This window comes from Miniopterus natalensis, chromosome 1 (assembly GCF_054644295.1).
Source record: "Miniopterus natalensis isolate mMinNat1 chromosome 1, mMinNat1.hap1, whole genome shotgun sequence".
Lineage (NCBI taxonomy): Eukaryota > Metazoa > Chordata > Mammalia > Chiroptera > Miniopteridae > Miniopterus > Miniopterus natalensis.
Genome location: NC_142081.1, coordinates 15,807,579 through 15,829,016, shown reverse-complemented (window position 1 = coordinate 15,829,016; position 21,438 = coordinate 15,807,579). Strand labels below are relative to the sequence as shown.

The window sequence follows — 21,438 nt, the reverse complement described above, 5'->3', positions numbered from 1 at the left end:
GTCACTCCTAGAATGTTACTGTCCCTTCACGACCCCCACAGATGCTTTAAACACAATTATATTCTATAAGCAATGTATTTAGTCAGTATCATGGTTTTAGTTCAGTAAAATAAGGATGCCTTTGGTAACTTTGAACCAAAAATGATAGTAGTCTACCACAAAATGGAAGGCATTTGCAAAAGTGACACTAGGTTGGTTTGGATGGACTGCTTTGATTGTGAATAGATGCATCATTGTATGATATTTTAGACAATAAAGAGACATTAAGAGGAAAAAAGAAAACACCTGCAGGAGGCAACAAGGAGAATTCGGTCAGCCCCATCCGTCTTTGGAAACGTGGACGGACACTGTGTCAGACACTGTGCTAACTTCCTTACATCTGCTCTTCTATTTATTCCATTCAGAGGCTCTATCGGGTGGTACTAACCCTGTTTCGGTGGCTGGGAAACAGCCTCAAAAGGGCAGAGCTAGGGTGGGATCTTGTGTCTTGGTGACTCCAGCACGGAGTTTCTACATGACCACAGTTCAACACGACTGGGAAGGCAGAGAGAGAGAGCCAGCGAAACGGTTAGTTCCCAGCCATTTCTCTCCCATGCCTGCAGCCACGGCTCACCAGGTACATAAGCAATGGATTTTGATCAAAGACCCTCAAATGGCTCCCCAAAGCCGACCTCCACGCTTATGTCTAGCCTTGGACAGAAGAGAAAAGGAGAACTGCCTGGAGGCCATCAAACTAGGATTAAAAACTGCACCCTCCCTCTTCTCGGTGCAGAGCAGCTAATTGAGGTTCGAGCCCTAGAAACCAAACAAAAGGCTCCCAGGAGCCCACCTCCCAGCCTCACTGCTTCCAGACCCTGTGGGAAGGGGAAGGGAGCCCGGCCGGCCTCTGTTCCTCAACAGCTTAATGAAGATCTGGCCTGTCATCTTCCCAGGGAGCACACTCCACGGCTGTCGGAGAGATTGATTTTCCTTCTCAAACAACACAGCAGATCCCCCTTTGAAACCAAAAGTCAGCAATAAAATGGGTCATAAACATGTATACGGGGTGATAGCCCCCTTAGATTAGGCAGCGGGATTTCTCCCAGCCCACTGGCCAGTCAAAACCAAACCCCTGAGCAAGTTCCTGGTGTCACCACAAGGTGGGGGCAGGGGAGGTTGTGGTCACGCTCTCACTCTGGCTGCCACGGCGGCCCTCCTTAGGCCAGATGCTCCCAGGCCTCCAAGTTATAGGCTTATGTGCCTGATTATCATCTATTCGCAAAAGAGGATCTCCTGCTTGCTTTGCAGATTTGGGATGATTCTGAAAAAAGTTACATTCACACGCTCTAAGATGTCCGGTATATAAATGACCAAGCACAGTATTTGAAACTAGCAAAGAAAATTGAGCCATTTCCTTGTTAGACTTATTTATGCTTTTTTAAATCTCTCTTTTGGGGATAGAAATTCCAGGGAAGACATCATTATTCAGATATTAAAAATATTTTACTGTTGAGGTCTCCAAATGGGCTTGAGTTTATTAAACCGACTTCAGTGCCTTGACATTATTTTGTTGTTTTTTTGTTGTTTTTTTTTGTAGAACTAGCTGAACTGCAAACTGTTCAAGTAAAGAGTTTACAAGTAAACTCTCTTTTCGGACTGACGATGTTTAGCTCTTTTCAAACAGGCAAGAAATTGTCATATGGAAAAGAGATTAGATTTATTTTTTATGGATCCAAGACATGGTGATAATAATTATAATAATTATTATCATCTATAATATCAATCCATTTTCTAAGAGCAGTAAATATACTTTTATTCATCTTCACAACTCTATGAAATTATTACCATCTAATTTTGTAGATGAGGGTACTGAAGCTCAGGAAAGTTAAGTGTCTTGTGCAAGGTCAGACGGCTAACAAGTAGGGAAGCCACTGCTCAAACTGGGCAGCTGCCAAAGGACAGCGGGTAGAGAGTGAACTCCGCTGGCACGTGGAATGGCAGCCTCCCTAGAGGGCACCCTTCAAACTGCAGCGAGAGCCCCGGAAACATCAGGAAGGGGAAGACTTAGGGGCCACAGTCAGCAAGGCGACATGCTCGACCTGGGCAGAGGCAATGGAAGTGGACCCTGGAGGTTTGCTTAAAAACGCGGGAGGAGAGCAGCTCAACCGCGGCGTAAGAGTAACCAAGGGGAAAGGAGATTATGCCCGACTCTAAGGTTCAGGAAATCAGGGCCACAGGGAGAGGAGGAGATGGCAGACTATTTTAGGACAAGGAATTATAAGCAGCATAGCTATAGAGAAGGTGGGACTATGTTCTCGCCATCAACAAAGGTTTGAAAGATACAAGCTAGCTGGGGGCGGAGGGAGGGAGCGGGGCGAGGAGCTGTGCCCGCAGGTGGGTGGTCAGCAGCAGCAGCCGGGCTGAGGGAGACGTGGGTCGGGAGCGATGGGGCTGCATCGGTGACGGGAAAGGAGGTAGCTGTTGGAGAACATGGGGAATTTTCCCAAGGTTTCTCGTCCTAGTCCCACGGGTCTAACTGGAATATTGGTGCGAGAATGTGGAAGTCCCTGTGAGCTTGACACACTGTGCATAAAAGTATCTGATGGTGCCTGGCAGCTATAGATGCTCAGTAACCTTAGGATAAAACTGAAGTTGAGTCATGTGGACCTTGAGAAAGTTTCTCCTCACTGTTGACTTTTGTTTTTCAGCCAAATATTTACTATACACTATGGCAGGCAATGTGTTTGATGGTCTAATATAAACCAGACATTGACATGGCTTTTACCCTCAAGGCACATCCACAGATACAAAGTGTAACCTGGCGGGGAAGATTCACCGGCTCAGCAAATAATTATCGAGCATCTACTACACTATTGCCAGGCACCGAGTGATACACTAGTGACAACAGAAAGTCCCTGTGCACATGGATTTCATGTGGGCAATCAATGAACAAACACTCAGAAACAGACTGCTGTTATCACGCGGGGTTACATGCAACGGAGAAAAAGAAAGCAGGGTAGAGAGACAGAGTAAATTGGGCACGGGAGGCCCTGTGTTAGATGGGGTAATCTGGGAAGACCTCTGTGAGGAGGTGATAAATGGGCAGTCAGGGAGTGCCTTCTAGTCAGAAGGAAGAGCCCTGAGGCAAAGAACAGCAGGTAGGCTAGTTTGGTATGACCATGATAAAATAGAAAGTGGTAAGTGATACCATAGACCTGCTGTGATAAAGTTACTCCCACCTTGGGGGCGGGGAGGAGGGGGTTGGTATATTGAGTATGTGGGGAGGCATTGTGAGGAATCATGGAAGGCTTCCTGGAGGTGCTGGCATCTGAGCTGGACCTTGATAAAGGGACCGCATTTGGACCCATGGCAAATGAACACTACAAACCAAGGCCCAAAGGTATATAGGAGGAACAGAGAAGAGTTGGCTTGGATGGAGGGCACATTTGATAGCGGCAAATGGCTGAAAAGCAGGCGGGAAAGGTAAGTGAAGACCAGAATGTGGAGGGAAGGAGAAAGGCAGAAGGAAAGAAAATGTATAATCTTTGCAGAAGGATATGTTTGTTTATTTTAGAGAGAGAATGGGGGGAGGAGAAAAACATCGACAGGTTGTCTCTTATAAGCACCCCCACCAGGAATGAGCCCTGACCCGGAATCAAACCCACAACCTTTTGGTTTATGGAACAACGCTCCAGCCAACTGAGCCACACTGGCCAGGGCGAAATGTATAATATTTTAACGAACCATCCACCAGGCATTTACTTATCCACTACCTCACTTAATTATTATTTATCTCAATAAATAACCATTTCTTTCATTAAATAAACATTTCACTTAGTAACCAGTTCCCCGACACACACTGTAAACTCATGTTATAGAAGACAAGCCGAAGCTTAGACAGGTTAGGCTGCGAGTGAGTCACGGATGTCATCAGCAAAAGGAGGTCAGAGTTAAGGCAGGGGAAGCCATGGGGCTGTGCAAACACAGGAGGGACCCAGGCGGCACACAGCGTGGACTGCAGCTCCGGAGCGGGCCCAGCGGGCGATGGTGCGGAACTGGGATACTGGCTTCCAGCTGCTGCTTTTGCATTCCCCCAAGGCCACAGGGCACAATCCAGGTCTATCTCAGGTAGCCAGTGCCTGGTTAATAGTCTACCCAACTTGAAGTTCAGAAACAAGCAAAACACAGCACCTGCTCAATCTGGTCTTTCTTTTCTTGTGACCAGGGTTATGAATGAAAAACTCGGGCTGTTCTTCTTGACCTGTCTGAAGGTCGGCATTTTTAGCCTTTTCAGAACTGTAAGGCACAGTATCAAGTAAGAGTGGCTTACGGGTCCTCAAACATTGAAAAGTTGCATTTGTTTGTTTTTCTATAAAACAAAATAAAATAGCCAAGCTGGCATGGCTCAGTGGTTGAGTGTTGACCTATGAACCAGGAGGTCATGGTTCGATTCCCGGTCAGGGCACATGCCCGGGTTGCAGGCTCGATCTCCAGTAGGGGGTGTGCAGGAGGCAGCCAATCAATGACTCTCATCATTGATGTTTCTGTCTCTCTCCCTCTCTCTTCCTCCCTCTGAAATCAATAAAAACATTTAAAATAAATAAATAAAACAAATTGCTGTGTAATAATACAATGAACACTACTCATCAATAGAATGAATTATTGATACACGCAACATGGATGAGTCTGCAGATAATTATGCTGAAAGAAGCCAAATTAGAGAACCTACTATATGATTTCACTTCTACAAAATTCTTGAAAATACAAATGAATTTGTGTAGGTGGAGTAGTGGGAGCCTGGGACGTGCAGTCGGGCGGCGGGGTCAGAACAGTGAAAGTCAGCAATTACAAATGAGCACCAGGAACTGCTGGGCATGGCAGATATGTTCATTATTTTAATTATGCTGATGACTTCTCAGGTATATACACGTGTCAAAGCTCATCAGCTGTACACTTTAAATATGTGTAGCTTATTATATGCCTATTACACCTCAATAAAGCTGGGCAGGAACATAATAATCTACAGATCTTAAACAAAGCCCCTCTAATCAGGGGAGGTAAACACTGTAATTTCTATAACGTGTGTGGCACAGATTCCTGGTGTTCATGAATATGTGTGTTCTCCTCTTTTGGGGCACACAGCTAGGCCGCAGTTTTCAGCCTCTCTGGCAGTAAGGTGAGGCCAGGCCCAGGGTTCTGGCCAACGGAACGTGCACCTCCATTTCCCACCTGCCACCTGAATGGAGGACACTCTGAGGATGCAGAGTAGCTTGGGTCCCTGAACTCTGGAGCGCAGCACCCTGTCTCCACCCTGCGCTCACAGTGGTTGAATGAGAAACGAACCTGAGCTGTGCTGAGCCACTGGAATCGTGGAGCTGTTACAGCAGGAAGCCTCCCGGCTAAGGATATGACATAAATTATTCATATATAATTAACAGATATTAATATGCAATTAAAGTACATTATATGTTATATTAATCATTAATGTGTGTTATGCAATACATGTTAATATATGAATCGGTATATTAATATTCCTAATACCAACATTAATTTTGGTAGCAGAACAGAGGGCAGATCATTGAAACAAGCCTCCATTCCCTCCCCCGTGAAAAGGAAGGACATTTTTCTGCTTATGACACAAGCTATAATAAAAAATGAATAAAACTATGTAGTTGAAAGCTTTCCGAAAGCAAGTGTGTTTTTTACCTAAAATATGGTTTTCAAAACTGTATTATAAATGTCTGCATCTGATTTCCTTAGGCCAAGTTCATGGTTTTACTTCCAGTGAGGACCAGGTGACTGTTCTTTGTTCCCAATCAGAACGAAGCACCTGCATCATATTTGACATGATCTGAACAGGGAGGACCTGAAAAGCATCGGCTGGGACAGTTCTTTTTGGCGCAAGGTGGGAGATGGATAGGTGGTAGATACATTAAAACATAAATGCATAGAAAATGGATACATTGTTTAACATAAAGATGTAAGTTCTTTGTATTAAAGGCCTTTTGCTTTCCCATTTCATCTTTCTTTTCTCAAGGGGTGGCCTTGAATTCTATTTCCAGAGGGTCAAGGGACGTGAAGCCTGACGGATGTGTCAATGACCGAAGCCATCGCTACCAGAAAACGGGCCTGAAGTGTGCTGGATGCCGTCAGTGCAGGCGCGGCAACGAGAGACCGCGCGTAACAAGGCGCGGATGCGCCCACTCGCGGCTCCGGCCGGCTCCTGGGATTTCTTCCACGCTCCTCTGGGCAGCGCTAAAGCGCTCCCAGGAACAAACATTCCGCTGATACACGTCTAAAGTGGGTGAAGTCAGGATTTTCAATGAGCGGCCCTAATCTAAATAAATTCTGCCACAGTGACAGATAACCCAGCACCTCGGTAGCTGACAACGACAAAGATTTCTTTCTCCTATTATATCCACCAAGAACTAGCGGCAGCTCTGTCCGGTCACTCCAGGGCCCAGGCTGAAAGAGGGGCCCCTGTCCAGAACATCAGTCCCCAGCCTTCGTGGGCTCTGCCCTAAGCCTCCAGGTGCAGGCTCACGGAATGTATGTCTAAGTATTTAAAAGTATAGACGAAGCTGAAACTGTTAAATAAAGGCGTCCTACCCTGCTTGACCAATATCTGTTCATAACGCAGAAGGCAAGATGGAACTGCGGCCTCCTGGCTCGGCGGAGCCCTGCTCAGAAACATCACCACGCAGGGAGAAGCGGCCCGCCCGGGGCCCGCTCCCTTCCCTCTCGCCTCCCCACCCCACTCCATCCTGCGCCCTGCAGGCTGCGCTGTCCACGAGTGCCAGCCCCTGCAGGCCTCAGGGCACACGAGCAGGGTGGCTGCACGCAGGTGCCCAGGGGCCGGAGGGGCCGGAAGCAGGCCGCAGCTGTGTGCGCGGAGGGCTCTGCAGTCCTGGGTATGAGGACTGGGGACAAGTGGAGCCAGAGGAGCACGTGGACAGGGTCCAAGCGGGGGTCTGAGGGCAGCGTGGGGCCGTACGGGTGACTTTGACAAAGGGAAAAAGGAGTGCGGTGGAAACACGTGGAAACTGGTGCTGGGAATGTTCCTTCCACCTGCATTTCACCGGCCAGAAAGTGAGTCACGTGGCCAAGCCTGACGTCCAAGGGGCAGGAATGTCATCCTGCTGTCAGGGGGCCTACACCATAGGAAGGGACTGTGAAGGTTTTGACCAGTAATATAATCTTCTTTCCTTAGACACCAGTACTGAGGGTTGAAGGAGGGAGGGCAAAATCCAGGGCTGGCAAATACAGATACGAGCTCACAACTGGTGGCTTTCTAAATGCAGTAAAATGACACAGGGCCTTGCAAATAGCCGGCGCTCAGTGAAAGGAACAGGACTGAAATGTGACAACGTGGAAAATACCCCCACAGTCCCAGCATCCTCTGTGGGAAAAGGGCAGTCACCTGGCAAAGGGAGAACAGTGAGTCTCCCGGGATACATTCTGGCTCAAACTAATAATGCGTTGCTTGAGGCGACCAATTTGTCCAAGCAAACCAATCCTGGAGAGGAGGAGGGGGGAGGCGATTGTGAAAGTAAACCCAGCAGTTGCTCCCTGCCCCCACCAGCGCCCCCTCCCACCCCTTGGCAGGAAAGCTTTCTTCCTGACTCCAATTCTGCAGAAAGATACCGTAGACACAGAGGTTCCCCAAAGCGTGCTGAGTGAGCCCACCCTTGGCTCAGCGAAAACTGAAAGAATAAAAGAAACTGCCTTTCTGTAAAGGCGGTTGACAAAAACTAGCCAACGACATCAAGAACTTCTTTCGGGTTCGATGTAGCTGTTTTTCCACAACTTTAAGACATTTTCTTCCCACAGACTAAATCCTAGCTCTAAAATATGCGGCATTCTGAAAACTGTCATCCTCATGGCTACTCCTATTTACGTTCCAGCACTTCACGCATCTGGTCTCACAGAACCCTCAAAACAAACGTGCAAGCGCAGGATTACCCTTAGTATTTCCGTTCTACAGCTGAGGAAACTAAAGGGCACTGAGGTTAAATACTTTGCCGACTGTCAGAGCAGGGAGCAGCAGGGCGGGTGTCTGACCCTGGTCTGTCAAACTCAGATTACTGGAGCCTTCTGTTATAGCATACCCACTGCCTGCAAGAACGAGCAACTAGCGCTATGTGGTGCAAGGCCGAACACAAGCACGTGGGTCTTTCATGGAGAAAAGACAGCAATGCAGTTTTGAAATACTAGCCCCCTCAGCCCAAAGCAAACTGGCCAGCACCCACCCCTCAAATGGGCCAGCACCCAAGCAAACACATCTAGCATGATAGGATATTTTTTAAAAGCTCCAGTAACATTTAATTTTTTTTCTAAATAGAAATATTTTTGTTCTTACTTTTTTTCTGAGTTTCAGGGTGAGCCCATGATTACTGTAAATAATTCAGATCCTATAGAAATAAATGTGGTAAGTAATGAAAGTCCTCTATGTCAAGATGATCAATATAAGCAGTTTAGGATCTAGCCTATCAAACTTTTTTCTATATATTTAGAAACAGAAATGTATGTATATATGTCTGTCTGTTTCTTCACATGGTCTCCTTGCCTTTGTGTGTTTCTGTATCCTGATCACTTCTTCTTATAAGGACAGTCATACTGGGTTGGGCCCATCCTAATTACCTCGTTTTAACTTCCTTTTTAGAGATCCTGTCTCCAAATATAGTCACATACTGAGGCACTAGGGGTTGAGATTTCAACATGTGAATTTTGGGGGTACACAATTCGGCCCATCGCACTAGGCAAACACAACTTAGGGAGAAGTCCCTTCCTTCCCTGCACAAAATAGTCACAATGACACTGTAAACCGTCTGTATTGTCTTTCTGGAGGCATCATTAGCAGTGCCACTTGCTGTAGAAACTGGATTTTGGATCTGACACTCCACGGTGAGCCTAATTCCCACAGCTAGAGTTAGAAGAAAGGAGTTGCTCCTGCTGAATAACCCCCTTGGTCAGCCTGTTCACCTGCTTATCTGCAGAGTGGCTTGCCGGTTCACCAAGGGACTGCCTCATCCTGCCGGACTCACTGGCTCACATGACAGTTCAAAAGTCAGAAAGAAGAAATGCAAAGAAGTGATATGAAAAGGTGATTAATCCCCATATCAGCTGTGCAGGTTAAACAATTATGCATATTGGCTTAGTTACGTTTAAAGGAATTAGACTACCCGGTGTTGGGGTGGAGAGTTGGGAATTTGCATGCAAGGATGGTGGAAAGACCTTTCTGGAGGGCATTCTGGCCATCGGTGCCAGTTTAAATGTCCTTGGCTTAGACTGTTACCTTACCCCAAGGAAATAATTAGGCACATGCCTATGTGCACAATGCAGCACTGTTTATATTAGCAAAAGCAAACAAACAAAACCAAAACATCCAACTGAATATCAATTAAAATGGAACGCTATGCAGCCATGGCAAGTATCCCAGTTATACTGTGAATTGAAAAAGGTAGGTTGCAGAACAGGATGTATAATTGTTTTGCTATATTGGCTGACACACAGCACTCCACATAAGACTAAGGAAAAATCAATTGTCCATTTCACTGCAAAAGGGAGATGCCACTGGGAAGGGCTGACATCTGGTTGATGTTCACAACCTGTGTAGAGCACTGATTTGTGTTTGCAGATGAACCACAAGGTGGTAACATGAACTTGTCCTTGAGGCTCATGGTGGATGTGAATTCTACCAAAGACAGCTGCCCTTTTACAGTAATATGACCTGTTGCCTCACTTGACCCAAGGTTGTGAACTAATTCTCTCCCTTGAAACAAACATGAAAAACTAACTCCCATTTTTGAAGAAAGCTATATTAATGTAACATTAACCAGGAGCTTTTTATTTTAAGATTTTTAAAATTGATTCTTAGAGAGAGAGGAAGAGAGAGGGGGAGAGGGGGAGAGGGGGAGAGGGGGAGAGGGGGAGAGGGGGAGAGAGAGAGAGAAACATCAATGTGACATCGAAACATCAGTCGGGAATTGAACCGGCCACCTTTTGGTGCATTGAATGACATCCAACCAACTGTGGCACACTGGCCTGGGCAAGAAGCTTTTTAAAGCTCTAAGTATTTGTGCCCTGGCCGGTGTGGCTCGGTGGTTAGAGCATCAGCCCAGTCAAGTGCATGTACCTGGGTTGCAGGTTTGATCCCTGCTCCAGGTCGGGACACATGCAGGAAGCAACCAATTGATTCACAACAACAACGAAAAGCTCTAAGTATTTGAGAATGGAAGAAAGAGATCTCCTGAGGCAAAGTCAGGTGGGTGAGAACAGATCCCCAGGAAGACCGACCGCAGCTCACTGTAAAAGAGCCCCCACAGGGAATCCCAAAGAGCCAGACCTTGCCCCACAGGCTTCGGGGCCAGGAAAATAAATGTCTGATCTGAAATACATTAGCTTCGGTCAAGAGACTTTCTATGACCACATCTCATTAATGTGTCAAACTTACTATTAAGAGAAAAAAAAATGTTTTCTTGGCTCTGAAGGTTTCCATCTCCACTGGTTCCACTGCTTTTAACTTTTTCATAAATGACCTGAACCCTCAAGAAAGAGGCTCTGTTGTTTAATTTGGGGGGGACAGAGAAGGAAGGAGATGATTAAAAAGTTCAAAGAGGAATGAAATGAAAAATAACCAGTTGTGCCTGGCCAATCTCTCAGGTTTTTAAATGAGTCAGAGACTGGGAGTGGGACAAGGAATTACAAGGCATGGCTCTTTGGCTAAAACTCTCTAGGCCTCGGCTTCCTCACCTGGAAAACAGGAATCCTACTAAATAATCTCTCAAATTTATTCTAACTTTAAAGGTCTGTGATAGTTAAAGAATTCAAGCCAATCACTGTGATCCTAAACCAAAAGAGAAGGCAACTTTTTCCAGAGGCTTCAGGGACAATGACAGTAAATACTTGGGAGGGGACTCTGCCAGGCTTTATGGTGTGGGCACCTCTGTCAGTTGATATTTTGTTGAGTCAGAGTTAACAACTTATTATCGAGAAAAAGGCACAGCTCAGAATTCTTTCTGAAGTCTGAGTTTTCTGGGTGTTGAATGGTTTGCACAAGGGCTTCAGTGAGGAAACCCTAGTTTCATAGAAGCAGTGACGTTAGATAACTCACCTGGGAAGCTACTTAAAGTGGGAAACCCCACCCTTCACAGGGGAATTTGATGACCTACATTTAAAATACTCAGCAGAATAATTAAAAATTATGACCAAAGGATCTCATTTCTATATTTCTCAATTCCCTTTCCAGACGGGAGTCCTTGAGAACCAAGGTATTTTGAGGCAAGCTCTTCTTTTTTTCTGAGGTGGGAGGCAAGGGCATAATGCTGATGTAATGGGATCAGAAGAGGAAATATAAATACAAACATTTATTGGACACCTCCTCGGACCCAGGCATGGTGCTGGAGACCAGACTGTGGGGACAATGCAAACAGGAGAACCTGTTGCCCTGCAGGACTTGAGTTTGATGGGGAGATGACTTTCCTGCAAAGAACACGCCTCGCAAAGTTGGAACTGGTGGTACAGGGACCGTGACCTAGAGTAAAACTCAGGAGAGAACCTACTCAGGGGTGTAGCTGGGGAAAGAATTTTTTAAATAATTAACTTATTTTTGTCTCCCAAGCAAAATATAGTCAAAGGTAAAAATGATCATAAAATACAAATGTGCCTTAAGAACAACAAGAATCCCCTGTAACCCATCTTGCGTGTGATAACTACAGTTTACTGGGAATCTGGGCCCTGGAGTCTGGTCTAATGCTCTTGCAGCTGCTGTAGGATTATGACAGGACAGCAGATGCACATGTAACATGTGTTACACCTTGTAAAGAGGCGTGTAGCCGGCCGATACTCTCATATCATTACCCTTAACCAGCAATGACAGGGGAAACCATCTGAGCATCTAAAAAGTTCTTACAAAAATTGGGATCTCGAGTCCACAGCATAAACACTTGTTTCTGCGGGAAAAAATGAGTCCAAAACCCCTGGGCATATTCTACTGCTCTGGCAGAATTCCACTGTGACCAGTTAAATGCAAATGAATTGAGAACATCTGATCTATATTTGTTTTCAAGCCCCTGAGGGTTTAAATACAAAGAAAGTTTGGGAAAATGTAGTCTTAGTCCTGCTGAATCTAGAATTAAAAAAATAAAAGGCCAAAAGGTATAACAGAGCCTGAGACAAAGTAAGGCTAACTTTGTAAATCCAGGCGAGTGCGGCAAAATTTTTTTTTTGGTTTCCCAACACTTTAGCAATGGCCTGCCCTTCCAGGTGAACTCTGCCAATTGATGTGTGTTTGGGTTTCTGTACCAAGTGACCAGGTAGACAGTATGGGTTAAAGAAAGACTAAATTTACCTATATATGTATATATAGGTAAATTTACATATATACACATACATATATACACACATGAGTATAAATTATACATATACATACATATAATTTCAGGACTTTTCAAAGTCTTTAATAAGCTAATAGATGCTATGAATCTCCAACAGAGGGGACACACCAGGACCTAATGCACTGGCCCCAGCATCCTGGTTTCCCTTGGGCGGCTCCATAGGACACACTTGGGAAAAACGCTGGACTCTAAACCCAAACACAGATGTCTGCGATGCAGATGACTCACCACCTGCAGCTCCACTCTGCTCATTCATGGACCCATCCACCAGACACGATTACACCTGCTCTGTGCTTCACCCAGGCCTGTCGTTCCTCACCACTGCAGATACCCGAGCATTCTAGTCCCACACTGACATCTACACTCGTACTTAAAAAACCAAGCCAGAATGGAAGCTCCCACTTCACAGCAGCTTGTGCTACTGCAAACATTTCTGGGCTCTTTCCTGGCTGCAACGGGCTTCAAAGGCGGAAGGCTTGTTTCATTCCCTCGATCCTGTCTCTGTTTTTCCACTGTATGAAACTAGTGGCATTACAGAGCTACTCTGACTGTGAAGATGACAGGGAGTGCCTGTCATCTAGGGAAAGGGGACCCTGGGGAGGCAGGGGAGAGAGAGGAAGTGGGTGTTATCAGCAACCTTGCTTACTCCCAGACCTCCCGCCATTTGCTCCCAGCTCAGCCCCACATCCTGTGACTTAGCCAAGGTGCAAGGATTTGTTTGCCTTCCTCCTAATTACCCCCTTGGTGAGCAAATGAGAAAAAAGTGTGGGCTGATCACAGTCTTTCCCTCCACAATTATGCTGGGAATCGGGATGGCCGTGTGGGGCTGCCAACTCCCTGCAGATCTCCTGCCTCAATTTCAGGGAGGAGCTGCGGCTCCCAGGGCCCATGCCTTGCAATAGTGCAGAGCAAGGGCCCAAGGTAAACAGGCCGGTGCGGCCTCCGTAATCCCGCTCCGCACGGAGATGAATCTCGGGTCACCTGTCCCAGGGGCTCCCTCACACACATCACTGCCAGGGAAAGCCTGGGACAGCTGGGCTGAGGGAGCAACTCTGCACCCCCTACTTCCCTCCGCAAGGCATGGGGGTAGGGGCAGATAAATGAAAACAGTCTCCCCAAGGCAACTCCCCCATCGGCCCCCCAAGCTGTCAGCACAAAAACCAATCACACCAAAGCCCCTGCAGGCCTCTGCATTTACCTGTGGCTCTCAGCTGGGAACTGCAAAGCCCTTCTGGTACCCCATCCCACCATGTGTTTCCCTGACAGTGCTGGTTGGGGCAAAAAAGGAGTAGACAGCAACTATCTTCCTTTCCCATATCAGAGGGTAACGAAGCCCAGAGCTATTCAATTGGGAATTTTCTTTTAGTCCTACAGCACTTTGCACTGTATGAAGCACCTTCACACACTCATGTCACCCAACCTGGACAGGGACACCCAGCCCCATCTCCCAGAGGAGGAAGGGAAGCTCTGGGGAGATGATGTGCCTGGAGGAGACAGAGACAGATGAGAATCTGCTCCACAGCCCCACAGGGGTGCAGTGTACCCTGACCGAGCCCTCCCGCCTCGAAGGATGGCTCTCCCGGAGCCTGGCCACTGCCACAGGCCTGAAGCCGGGTTTCTCTGAAGCTCTCAGTACCTCAACTGAAAGCATTTATGAATCCCCTCCCCTGAGGTAGGTGAATAAATGCCAGAGGTTTAGAGGCACGAGGTCACTCTCCTAAACTGTGTTCTATCCTGGGACACAGGATGAGTTACAGGCTTTTCAAAGCCAGCGCTCCACCCTGATCGCACAGGTCAGGATGCTCAGGAAGAGCCTCACTGGGTTCCCACAGCTGGGGCTGCATCCAGACTGTCCACATGGCCCGGGAGGGCTCTCTCCGAGCCACGCACCTCATGGCCTCTCACTTTCCCAGGGCCCTGGAGCACACCACTGGCCACCCCTGGGCCTGGAAGAGCAGGCGGAAACGAGGTTCAAAGGATGACTGTTCCATCATGAGCAGATGGAGGCCTCCCTAGCACCTGGGCCCACCTGGACCCTTGCCTTACTGAAGAATTAGGGAATTTCATTCCATGACGCATGTCTAGAAACTTGTTTACATGACACAATACAGTGGGCACCGAGCAGTTATCTGTAAACACTCATATCTGATAAGGAAACATCAGCTTACTCCTCAAACTTTCCTGCTACTCATCTATTTAAAATCCCTTTGATCCTATTTAGGTTAAAAATAACCCCCAAGGCAACAACAATACACACACACACACACCCCCTCTATACCTATCTATGTGGAAGGTCTGGGAGTTAACACAGGAAACTGATAACCATGATGACTCTGGGGACACCACCAGGCTCGGGAACTTGGAGTGAAATCCAGGTTCGTCCATGTCTCAGTCGAGTTCTCTTAGGCAAGATTCTTAACCCTCCACAGACTCTCCCCACTTTGCCAAGCCTCCGGCGGCGGCTGTGTCCCTGCTACCACCGGAGCCTGTGGGGCAGCCCCTCTCCCGTGAGTCCAGCTCCCGCTGCCTCTGTGGGCCGTCCTCTCATTATGCTCTTTTCAGATAAACCCCTCGGAGGGTCCCACCTGCTTCCTGCCAGGACCCTCACTGAGACAGCAGGGAGGAGGCTTTCTCAGTGCCAACTGCAGCGCTGTTAGAAAAGAGACTAAAAGTAATGGGAGACAATTAAAGCTTTGGAGACAGAGTAACAATGTCCAGTCCAGGCTAGGGCCCTGACATTCATCACTGGCACCTCCAGGAATTAAGGCAATTTTCACCTAAGTAGAGAGGCCACTGAAAACAGAGCCTGAACCAAGACAGCCTGACTTTTCCTGCGGCGAGGAGCCCATCTGCCACCTCTCTAAAGTAGTAAGATCCCTGGGGCAGGCGGGGGAAGAAACTGCATCCTTGGTGATCACTCCAGAGCCTGCGTGCCCTTAACCAACCCATCGTCTGCGTGCTCCCCGGGAAGGCTTGGGAAGCGGGCTGAGAGCAAGGAGAGGTGAAGGAGACCAGCACAGCCTCAGCTCCTGACAGTGCCCTCCCACCCATGAAATGCCCCCCGGGTGGAGATGGGGGCGTGGGGAGCAAATTTCAGCCGCTGACAGGATCATCAGCCACAGGGATCAACCAGAATTGAGAGAGCATCTGTGAAAACAAAATGCCAGAAAGAACCGTAGCTTATGAAGACAGAGAAACTGTGATCAACTAGAACCCCCTGCAATATTATCAAATACCAAACCAAATCCTGTTTTAACACTTTCTCCTTGTAGAACCCCCACAGCACACAGCATGAGGGCGAATGATACCCAAGTCTGATAAATGATCCAGGGACAAATTCCTAAACAACATCTGAGAAGGAAAAACAAATATTATTGGACACACTGGGTAATTTCACGCACAGATAAACTACCAGTAACTCCAACACCTTCAGAGGAAAATAATCTCTTGGGCCCAACAACCAAAACACCAAGAACACAAGGCATCCTTCCAATGCCGTCCTAACCCTCACACACAGCACGGTGCTGCTGACAGGCGTGTATTCCGCCCAGAGCCAGCCGGCCGTCCACCCCACCCCTCCTGGAAATGTAATCAATGAGGCCGGGGGTGCTGCGCACTGATGCACGCAGCTCAGTTCAGGCGCCAGAGAACAAGCGCGACTGCAACGGACCCGTCTAGACACAGTGGCTGAGCCCCGATTCTCACTCTGCTTCACATGACGTGCACTTTTTCTCTACTTAAATCCACCTCCCTCTTGGGGAGGAGAGAAGATGTGTGGGTGGTCGGATGACAGAGTCAGCCTGGTGCATATAACATATAGTTGTTATCCAAGGAGAAGCGCAATTGGCAGGGAACGGTCTGTGTACCAAACCGTCAGAAAATAACACATTAAGACACAGTGTCAAATGGTTTCCCAATATTGACCATCTCCCAGCCAATCAGCCAATCTGTGTATGTTTTTTTCTTAACACAACTTTGAAGCACTCGGGAGTCTGGACAGCTAAATCTGAACTCATGCAAACAAAGCTGGCCTCAGAGATTTGAAGAGCGGCAACAGGTCACCAGGAGTGATCTGCAGAGCCCTCTGGCTTGGAGCTCCGTCTTACCCGTCGAGTCAGCCCCAGAAGCCCGGCCGCTCATCTGCTCCTCCGCGTTGATGAGCTGCAGGTCTGTGTACGAGGGGCCGCAACTAGGACTGCTGGTGTCTTCAGAGTGCGTGGTCCAGCTGCTCTCGGAGGTCAGAGGGCATCTCCCCAGCGAGTTGAAGGAAGGGCATGTCCAGCAGGGCATGGTCAATGGTAGGCCTGGGGGCAGACCACAAACCAAAAGCATACACTATAAATAGTTGTATTTTTGTTTACCTTCAGAGCTTGTCTTACTTTGACGTTGCTCAGACCCTATGAAATCTCAAGGGCAAGGAAGTATGTAGAACTACCCCTCATGATACACAACAGGGAAAAGCAGCCAACCGAGACCCCACCGTGAGTCAGCGTCAAAATCAGTACAGCTGAGGACTCATGACCCTCAAATCAAAACATAAAATCTTACTAAAGAATATTGATGACATTAGGGTCTACTTTTATTTCTAAACTTAGATTTCAGCTTCATTCAAACCCAAACTACACAAGTCTTACAGTTTCACCCTGACCCTCCATTTCCTCCACTGCTAGTGGCAGGCCAACAATCTCAAGAAAACTCACCAATTTACACTGTAAAAGTAGGTCTGCATCGGGTTAAGGGATAAGAGTGGATATGTGAATACAGATGTATTTGCACGTGCATGGGACATGCCTCTGCACACCTTGAGTTGCACCGTAACTGGAGGTGCTGCACAATGTTACATGTGCCGTTGGGCATTTACCAGGGCTGCTGACCTGTGATACAATGGAAAACATCTCTGAGGGGAAAATGCAAAGGGTTTGGCTTTAACTCCTTAACCCTGAGCACCAAATTCAGCCTTTCAAAATCACTTCAGAAAGTTTCTCTTTTTTAAGTCAAGTTTTCTAATGTTTGCAGTTTGTCCAGTTCATTGCCTTCCACAAGGTTTTTCCACGGCGCTGCATAAGAATCTTATTGCAAATTTACTGAAAACAAGTGCTGAAAAAGGAAGATTAAAAAAGAGAGAAACTAAGGTTTATCAGTAAATACCCATGAAATGTCAGATACCTTTACAAGTGTTACCTCACCCCACCCATTCATCCTGAGAGACAGGCAGTGGTCTTAGTTTACAGGGCAGGAAGGAGACTCAGAGGTGAACTCGCTGACCCAAGGAGACTGACTCAGTTCTCCTGGCTGGAGAAGGAAAACTATAGAGTTGGGTTAAGAAATAGGAAGAGAAAACTGAGATTTAAGAGGGGAGAAAGATTAAATAGTAATAGTTGTGGCACAACTATTACTCTGTAGTATAAAACTACAGAGAATTTTCATTCCATATTCTCTCGGGCATTTATAAGACACATAGGTCTTCCCTCTGTCATGGTCCAGCATCACTGTGGATGGAAAAAGGGGGTTCTATGGAAAGTAACCTCACAGGGTGTGAAATATTTTACAAGTCGTATAGCTAAATATGCTCATGACTTCAGGATAGGGAAAGATCTTCTTTACCAAGGCGCAGAAAGCACTAAGCATAAAAAATAAATAAATTTCATGTCATTGAAATTAAGAACTTCCTTTCGCCAAAAGGCACCATAAAGAGAGTGAAAAGACCATCCGCAGGGTAGAAGGTAATATCCACCATATATCAAATCCACAAGAAACTCCTAGAAATCAGCTAGAAGAAAGGGAGAGATCGCAACAAGAATAAACTTGAACAGGCATTTTATGAAAGGAAAACTCCAAATGAAAACAAAAAGAGATGCTTAACATCATTAGTAATGTAAGAAATGCAAATTAAAACCACATGAAATACCATTACTCTCTCCGTTTCCTGTTCTCCCTACCTCCACAGGACAAAGATAGAAATGGCAATTCCAAGTGTGCCGCAGCCTCTTTTATATATGTGGCTAATAAGAGAGCAAATTGGTGTTATCTGATAAAGATGAAGATAAACACATCCTACGGCACAGTAATTCCCCTCTGACTTTTTTATACAACAGAACCACTTATGCATGTTCACCAGGATTTATGTTTAGAATCTTTCCAGAAAAAAAACAAAAGGAATGCTCATAGAAGCACATTCTTAATTCCCAAAAAGTAGAAACAACTCAAATATCCATCAACAATATAATTGATAAATGAATTGTGGTATGTTAATATAATGCCATTCACAGCAATAAAAACTAAAGGAACTATCCTTACAAGTAAAAACATGGAAAAAAACCTCACAGAATGTTGTGTTAAAAGAGCAAGCCATGAAATAATACATACAGTATTATTCCATTTATATAAAGTTCAAAAACAGGTAAAATTCAGTCATATCATTCCAAATGCATGTGTAGATAGGATAGCTGTTAAGAATCTTAAGTAGTGCAATTACTATCACAAAACCCAAAAAAGTGGTGACTCCGAGGGAAGGAAGGGGATATCTGGAAGGAGTGATCAGTAGGGAAACCCAAGGGCTTCTGGGTTATGACAGAATCCTATTTATTAGGGTGGGTGATGGGTTGTGTTATTATTCTTTATAATTTAACATACATTTAAAATATGTTCCTTTTATTAAAAAATAAAAATTTTATACATTTAAAATATGTTCCTTAAAATAGTGAAGGCTTATTAAAACCACATATCAAAAGACCCCAATGACTTAGAAAGAAAGCTATTTTAATTATTTATATTTTCACATCAGCTCTTTACATTTCTTAGATAAAATTTTAATATTTCCCTTGAAAGAAAAACAAAGAATAATGCAGCTGGGAGAGGCGAAGTCCCTACATCTCACAAACTGTCTCATTTGGTCTAATATACTTTAATTACCCACTTAGAAATCTTGGATGAATCATTTTATTTAGGTTCTGAATTGAGTACCCTCAGGCCATGAAGTTAGTTGAAGCACTGAGCCTGAACCTTTCTCCCAGGGGCCAGGCCTCCGACAGCCGGGCCAGAGAGCGGCAGGTAGCCCTCATCCCAGTGCTTCCCAGCCCCATCCATCCCTCGAGGGAAAAAGTGAGGGAAGAGAGAAATCTGCCTCTGCCTCTCCTATGAGCAAGGATCCTGGATCCAGCCCTACAGCCTGGGGCAAGTTACTTAGTCCATTTGTTCTTCTGTTTTTTCACCTGTAAAATGGGGCTAAAATAGTACCCACCTCATAAGGGGATTAGGTTCATAATGACAAAAGACTTGGGAAAGTACTTGGCACAAAAGAAGTCCAAAAGAGTTAAGTGGCGGCTGTTATTATTTCCAGACGTATCCTCGTGTCCAAATCTACCTGAAATCTCCGCTTGGGCCTAACGTTACATGCCAGAAACTAAGTCCCGGCTGCCCCTCCACGCCAGCTCCTTCACCTGAGTCGTGTCACGTTTGGTGCATCACCACTTCTGCTAGTCCCACCTTCAGAAAGCGCCTGGAATCCCATCACTTCCCACCCTCCCCCAGCTACGCCCGGTGCCAGCCCACCCTCCCCTGGCTGGCTCAGCCTCCCACCCGGGCTTCCCGCTTCCCCGCTCAAGTCTGAATAGTGTTACCTGTTCAGACTTAAGTGGAACCTCAGCACAGCTCTGCTCAAAACCCTCCGGTGGTTTCCCCCCTCACCCATATCCTCACGGTGCCCTGAGTCCCCAGGACGATCCCACCCGTCTCCTTCTCGTCTCCCCAGTTCCCTGCCTCCGGTCACACCCCAGGAACACGAGGCCCCAGCGGCTGGTCACCTGCAGTGAGCTCCTTCCTCACTTGCAGGTTCTTCGGCCTGGCAGGCTCCTCCCTAGTTCCTGCAGGGTCACTCCTCCACTTCTCTAGCTTCACTCACAAGTTACAGCGCAGACTCCCTGACCCGTAAAATCTCACACTGTCCCTCGCCCTACCCCTCTTCGCGCCTCACTTTCCTCTCCTTCCCACTTACCACATCCTCTAACACACTTACATCGTGTCTCCCTCTTTACTGTGTTTCCGGAAAGGCCCCCAACAGAACGCACGCGCCATGGGCAGGACTACTCGGCCGCATGCCAGTGACTGGCGCTTAGTGGGGCTCAGAGCACCACTGGCTGAATGGAAAATAAGTGTGTAAATTGTCAGCTTACACAATTCAGCAAATACAATACTTCTCTTTCTTTTTATCCTTTGAGATCCTGGGTAGATTAACTTTTTTTTTTAAGTAACTAAGACATTTGGTTTCTTTTTTTGTTAATTTTTTTTTTTAATCATTATTGATTTTTTAGACAGAGAGGAAGGAAGAGGGAAAGAGACAGAAACATCGACTGGCTGCCTCCTGCGTGCCCCCCCTCCCCCCCCCGGGATTGAGCCTGTAGCCCCAGCATGTGCCCTGACCGGGAATCCAGTGACCTCTTGGTGCATAGGTCAATGCTCAACCACTGAGCAACACCGGCCAGGCCAGATTAACATTTTTAGTACTTACATACATTTTGATGTTGTGTCCTTTATTTACACTTTGATGTCAACTCACTAGGGCTATGTGATATATCCATGCCCATCCATGAATCCAAAAGAGATCGAATTCCGGGCTTCGTGCGTGGCTCCCCTGCGATTTCGGTCAGCAACGAGAAGCGGCTGTCCCAGGGCTGGCTCAGAGGAACTCCTTCCTCCGCACCCCAGGAGGCTTCGTGGGTAACAGCTTGCCCAACCATTAGGCAGCCTCAGCTTGGAGAGAGCAGGGACTGTGGCCAACTTTCTCATAATTGCTTTCCCAGCACCTAAATATTTGTTGCATGAATGAACTAGTTAATGAGTGCGTGCTTGGCTAGTTTACTGTGTTGTGTCCCACATGGGGGGTGAGAGGGGCCACAAGGCCCGCCTGGGTGAGCTAGCACATTCTCTGGGAAAGGATAATATTGTCATTCTAATAAAATATTATAAGGTCCCTGTTAGATAACTGTAAAAAGCCACCTTTGAGAGACTCCTTTTCCCTCATGGTGTGATGGTAGCTTCAAATGAAACAAAAATATAACGGACCGTT

At 46.6% G+C, this 21,438-nt stretch overlaps 1 protein-coding gene across 1 annotated transcript in view; it reads right to left on the bottom strand.

Moving 5' to 3' along the window:
• STON2 (stonin 2) overlaps nucleotides 1-21,438 on the bottom strand; it is a 112,805-nt gene that overhangs the window by 55,211 nt on the left and 36,156 nt on the right. Inside the window, exon 4 of the mRNA XM_087818754.1 lies at nucleotides 16,481-16,678. Coding sequence (XP_087674880.1) covers nucleotides 16,481-16,678 — 198 coding nt within the window. The remainder of the gene's footprint in view (nucleotides 1-16,480; nucleotides 16,679-21,438) is intronic.